The sequence below is a fragment of the Passer montanus genome, unplaced genomic scaffold (genome assembly GCF_014805655.1).
Source record: "Passer montanus isolate IOZ18808 unplaced genomic scaffold, ASM1480565v1 scaffold652, whole genome shotgun sequence".
NCBI lineage: Eukaryota > Metazoa > Chordata > Aves > Passeriformes > Passeridae > Passer > Passer montanus.
This window is the reverse complement of record NW_024371616.1, coordinates 1-5,750: the sequence shown is the minus strand read 5'-3', so window position 1 is coordinate 5,750 and position 5,750 is coordinate 1. Positions and strand designations below refer to the sequence as shown.

The 5,750-nt window shown below is 51.3% G+C and overlaps 1 protein-coding gene across 1 annotated transcript in view; it reads right to left on the bottom strand.

Annotated features, from left to right (window-relative positions):
• SYMPK (symplekin) overlaps positions 1 to 1,741 on the bottom strand; it is a 17,322-nt gene extending 15,581 nt beyond the window's left edge. The window contains exons 1-4 of the mRNA XM_039728524.1: positions 1,715 to 1,741; positions 1,484 to 1,517; positions 804 to 974; positions 80 to 319 (exon numbers count right to left, since the gene is read on the bottom strand). Coding sequence (XP_039584458.1) covers positions 80 to 319; positions 804 to 974; positions 1,484 to 1,517; positions 1,715 to 1,741 — 472 coding nt within the window. The remainder of the gene's footprint in view (positions 1 to 79; positions 320 to 803; positions 975 to 1,483; positions 1,518 to 1,714) is intronic.
• Positions 1,742 to 5,750: the final 4,009 nt, after the last annotated feature.

The window sequence follows — 5,750 nt, the reverse complement described above, 5'->3', positions numbered from 1 at the left end:
CCACCCCCGCCCACCCTGAGCCCACCACACCTGCATCACCATGGGGAGGTGACACCAGTGCCACCAGTGTCCCACTCACCGATCTTCATCTTCTTGAGGGCGGCGTCGGGCTCGTCGCGGGGCCGCTTGCGGGCCTCGCGCGGGCTGGGCATGCTGCGGGCGATCTCGGCCTGCGGCGTGCCCAGGTCCACCAGCAGCGTGGTGATCTGCGGCTGGAAGTCGCCCGAGGACGGGTGCCGCAGCACGCTCAGCAGGTGCAGCTTCAGGTTCTTGCGCACGCTGCTCACCTGCGACTTGGCCAGCGTGGGCGGCAGGTTGGCTACGAGGGACAGGGACAGGTTAGGGACACCTGGGGACACCAGGAACATGGCCAGTGTCAGGGGCAGGTTGGCTACGAGGACAGGGACAGGTTAGGGACACCTGGGGACACCAGGAACATGGCCAGTGTCAGGGGCAGGTTGGCTACGAGGACAGGGACAGGTTAGGGACACCTGGGGACACCTGGGGACAGCTGGGACATGGCCAGCGTGGGAGGCAGGTTGGCTACGGGGACAGGGACAGGTTAGGGACAGCTGGGGACGTGGGACATGGCTTGGAGACTTGGCCAGCGTGGATGGTAGGATGGCTACGAGGACAGGGACGGGGTTAGCGACACTTGGGGACACTTGGGGACACCAGGGGACGTTACCATGGAGGGTCTCGTAGGCCTGGATGACCTCAGCTGTGAACATGGGGTGACCAGGGACACCAGGGGGACACCAAGGAACACCCTGGGGACAGCAGGGGACACTTGGGGACGTTACCGTGGAGGGTCTCGTAGGCCTGGATGACCTCGGCCATGAACATGGGCCGCTGGCGGGCGATGGTGGCCAGCGAGCCGAGCGCGGCCGTCAGGTTGATGCTGGAGATGGCCGGGTGCACCATGAACTTGAGCAGCTGCTCCAGCGCCGCCTTGCCCTCCTCCCACAGCACGTCTGGGGACAGCGGGGACAGCGGCGTCACCCACACGTCAGGGGACAGCGGGTTCGCCCACCCGCGGGGAGGGCACCGGGGTCACCCACATGCTAAGGGTCAATGGAGTCACTGACCCACGAGGAGGTCACTGGGGTCCCAGTCAGGGGGTCAGAGGGGTCCCCAACTCAAGGGGTCAGTGGGGTCTCCTCTCAAAGGGTCAGTGGGGTCACCCTACCCCAAATCCCCTCCACTCGCTGGACTCAGTGATGGGATGACCCCAATCCCATTCCTGACCCCAATCCCAATCCCCCAGACTCACTGTACTCGATGACGGGGTGCTCCCAATCCCAACCCCAAACCCCAATCCCGACTCACTGTACTCAATGACGGGGTGGTCCCAATCCCGATCCCAAACCTAAACCCCAATCCCAACCCCAACCCCCAACCCCAATCCCAACTCACTGTACTTGATGACAGGCTGGTCCCAATCCCAATCCCAATCCCGATCCCAACCCTAATCCCAACTCACTGTACTTGATGACGGGGTGGTCCCGATCCCATTCCTGACCCCAATCCCAAAGCCCAATCCCCCAAAACTCACTGTACTTGATGACGGGGTGGTCCCGATCCCAAACCCCAATCCCAATCCCAATCCCCAGACTCACTGTACTTGATGACGGGGTGATCCCGATCCCAATCCCAATCCCAATCCCAATCCCAATCCCCAATCCCAACCCGAATCCCCCAAAACTCACTGTACTTGATGACGGGGTGGTCCTGATCCCATTCCTGACCCCAATCCCAATCCCAATCCCAATCCAGACTCACTGTACTTGATGACAGGCTGGTCCTGATCCCATTCCTCACGAGCTTCAGCAGCAGCTCGATGTCCCTTTTGCTGGGGACAGCAAAAGAAAAAATTGGGGTTGTTGGGTTTATAGCTGGGTCACCCCGAAGCCACGGGGACGGCTCAAAAATTCCCGTGGAAATGGCCCAAAATTCCCATGGAAACGACCAAAAAATTCCCATGGAAATGGCCCAAAAATTCCCACAGAAACGGCCCAAAATTCCCATGGAAATGGCCCAAAAATTCCCACAGAAACGGCCCAAAATTCCCATGGAAATGGCTCAAAAATTCCCACAGAAACGGCCCAAAATTCCCATGGAAATGGCCCAAAATTACCACCAAAACAGGCAAAAAATTACCAATAAAACAGCCCAAAAATTCCTGTGGAAATGGCCCAAAAATTCCCATGGAAATGGCTCAAAATTCCCAACAAAACAGCTCAAAATTCCCATGGAAATGACCCAAAAATTCCCATGGAAATGACCCAAAAATCCCAACAAAATGGCCCCAAATTTGCACCAGAATTGCTCAAAATTCCCACCAAAATGGCTCAAAAGTTCCCACTAAAATGGCCCAAAAATTCCCACCAAAACAGGCCAAAAATTCCCATGGAAATGGCCCAAAAGTTCCCAACAAAACGGTCCAAAATTCCCAACAAAATGGCCCCAAATTTGCACCAAAACAGCTCAAAAATTCCCACAGAAACAGCCCAAAATTCCCACCAAAATGGCCCAAAAATTCCCATGGAAATGGTCCAAAAATTCCCACGAAAATGGCCCAAAAGTCACACAGAAATGGCCCAAAAATTCCCAACAAAACAGCTCAAAATTCCCAGCGAAATGGCCCAGAAGTTCCCAACAAAACGGCCCAAAATTTCCATGGAAATGGCCCAAAAATTCCCACCAAAATGGCCCAAAGTTCCCATGGAAATGACCCAAAAATTCCCATGGAAATGACCCAAAAATCCCAACAAAATGGCCCCAAATTTGCACCAAAAGGCTCAAAATTCCCATGGAAATGGTCCCAAAAATCCCACCAAAATGGCCGAAAATTCACACAGAAATGGCCCAAAATTCCCACGAAAATGGCTCAAAATTCCAACCAAAACGGCCTCAAAAAGGCCCCAAAAAGGCCCCAAAAAGCCCCAAAAAGCCCCAAAAGCCCCAAAAGCCCCAAAAAGCCCCAAACCGGCCGTTTTTGCCCCAGCCTCACCAGGCCTCCTCGATGAACCCCACCACGAATTTCCGCACCTCGATGGATTTGTCGGCCTGGAAGGCGATGATTTCCTGGGGGGACACGGGGGGTCAGGGTGCCCCAAAATCCCCCAAATTCACCCCAAACTTGTCTGAAATTTGCCCAAATTCCTCCCAAATGCATCCCCTAATTCTGCCCCAAATCCACCCCAAATTCCCCCAAATTCACCCCAAACCTGCCTCAAATTTGCCCAAATTTCACCCAAATCCATCCCCAAATTCACCCCAAACCTGTCCCAAATTCTCAAAAATTCCCCCCAAACCTGCCTGAAATTCCCCCAAATTCCCCCCAAATCCATCCCCAAATTCTGCCCCAAATTTGCCCAAATTCACCCCAAATGCATCCCCAAATTCACCCTAAATCCTTTCTAACATCCCCCAAATTCACCCCAAACCTGCCTGAAATTTGTCCAAATTCCCCCAAATGCACCCCCAAATTCCCCCCAAAACCATCCCTAATTCCCAAAAATCCCAAATTCCCCCAAATCCACTCCAAATTCCCCCAAATCCCCCCAAATTCCCCAAATCCATCCCAATCCACCCCAAATTCCCCCAATTCACCCCAAATTTCCCAAATTCCCCCAATCCCATCCCAAATTCCCCAAATCCATCCCCAATTCCCCAAATTCACCCCAAATTCCCCCAAACCCAATCCAAATCCCCCCAAATTCCCCAAATCCATCCCAATCCACCCCAAATTCCCCCAATTCACCCCAAATTTCCCAAATTCCCCCAAACCCATCCCAAATTCCCCAAATCCATCCCCAATTCCCCAAATTCACCCCAAATTCCCCCAAACCCATCCCAAATTCCCCCAAATTCATCCCAAATTCCCCCAAATCCACCCCAAATTCTCCATTCACCCCAAAGCTGCCTGAAATCTGCCCAAATTCCCCTCAAATTCTGCCCCAAATTCATCCCAAACCTGCCTGAAATTTGCCCAATTTTCCCCCAAATGCACCCCCAAATTCTGCCCCAAATTCCCCCCAAAACCATCCCTAATTCCCAAAAATCCTGAATTCCCCAAATCCACTCCAAATCCCCCCAAATTCCCCAAATCCATCCCAATCCACCCCAAATTCCCCCAATTCACCCCAAATTTCCCAAATTCCCCCAAACCCATCCCAAATTCCCCAAATCCATCCCCAATTCCCCAAATTCACCCCAAATTCCCCCAAACCCATCCCAAATCCCCCCAAATTCCCCAAAATTCCCCAAAATCCACCCCAAATTCCCCAAAATTCATCCTAAATTCCCCCAAATCCACCCCAAATTCCCCAAATCCATCCCAAATTCCTAAAAATCCATCCCAAATTCCCCCAAATTTCCCAAATTCACCCCAAATTCCCAAAAATCCATCCCAAATTCTCCAAATTCCCCCAAATCCACTCCAAATTCCCCAAAATTCACCCCAAATTCCCTCCCCAAAAAAATCCTTAAAAATTCACAAAATATTCCCTGAAAAAATCACAAAAAAAATTTTAAAAAATCATTAAAAATTCCACAAAAACGGACAAAAAATTTAAGAAAAAAAAAAAACCAAAAAATCACCAAAAAATCCCCAAAAATTCACCAATTGTAATGAAGTCCCCAAAAATTCACAAGAAATCCTCAAAAATTCACCAAAAAATCCTTCGAAATTGGTTTAAATTTTTTTCCAAAAAATCCCCCCAAATTCCCCAAAATTCCCCAAAATCCACCCCAAATTCCCCAAAATTCATCCTAAATTCCCCCAAATCCACCCCAAATTCCCCAAATCCATCCCAAATTCCTAAAAATCCATCCCAAATTCCCCCAAATTTCCCAAATTCACCCCAAATTCCCAAAAATCCATCCCAAATTCTCCAAATTCCCCCAAATCCACTCCAAATTCCCCAAAATTCACCCCAAATTCCCCAAAATTCATCCCAAATTCCCCCAAATTCTCCAAATTCATCCCGAATTCCCCCAAACCCATTCCAAATCCCCCCAAATCCACCCCAAATTCCCCCAATTCACCCCAAATTTCCCAAATTCCCCCAAACCCATCCCAAATTCCCCAAAATTCACCCCCCCGTTTCTCACCCGCTCCGAGGTGCTCCTGCCATCGCTCCCATTCCCATTTCCCCCCATTTTCCCCATTTCCCCCCATTTTCCCCATTTTTTCCCATTTTACCCAGTTTTTTACCCATTCCGAGGTGCCCCTCCCGTCGCTCCCATTCCCGTTTTCCCCATTTTCCCCATTTTTTGGCCCATTTTTCCCCGTTCTTTCCCCCATTTCTCCCCCGCTCCGAGGTGCTCCTGCCATCCCTCCCACCCCCGTTTTCCCTGTTTTTCCCATTTTTCCCGTTTTTCCCGTTTTTCCCATTTTTCCCCCATTTTGCCCGTTTTCCCCCATTTCTCACCCGCTCCGAGGTGCTCCTGCCGTCCCTCCCACCCCCATTTTTCCCGTTTTCCCCATTTTTGCCCATTTTTCCCGTTTTTTCCCCCGTTTCTCACCCGTTCCTAGGTGCTCCTGCCGTCGCTCCCACCCCGTTTTTCCTGTTTTTTCACCCATTTTTCCCGTTTTCCCCATTTTTGCCCATTTTTCCCGTTTTTTCCCCCGTTTCTCACCCGTTCCTAGGTGCTCCTGCCGTCGCTCCCACCCCGTTTTTCCTGTTTTTTCACCCATTTTTCCCGTTTTCCCCAGTTTTTCACCCATTCCGAGGTGCCCCTCC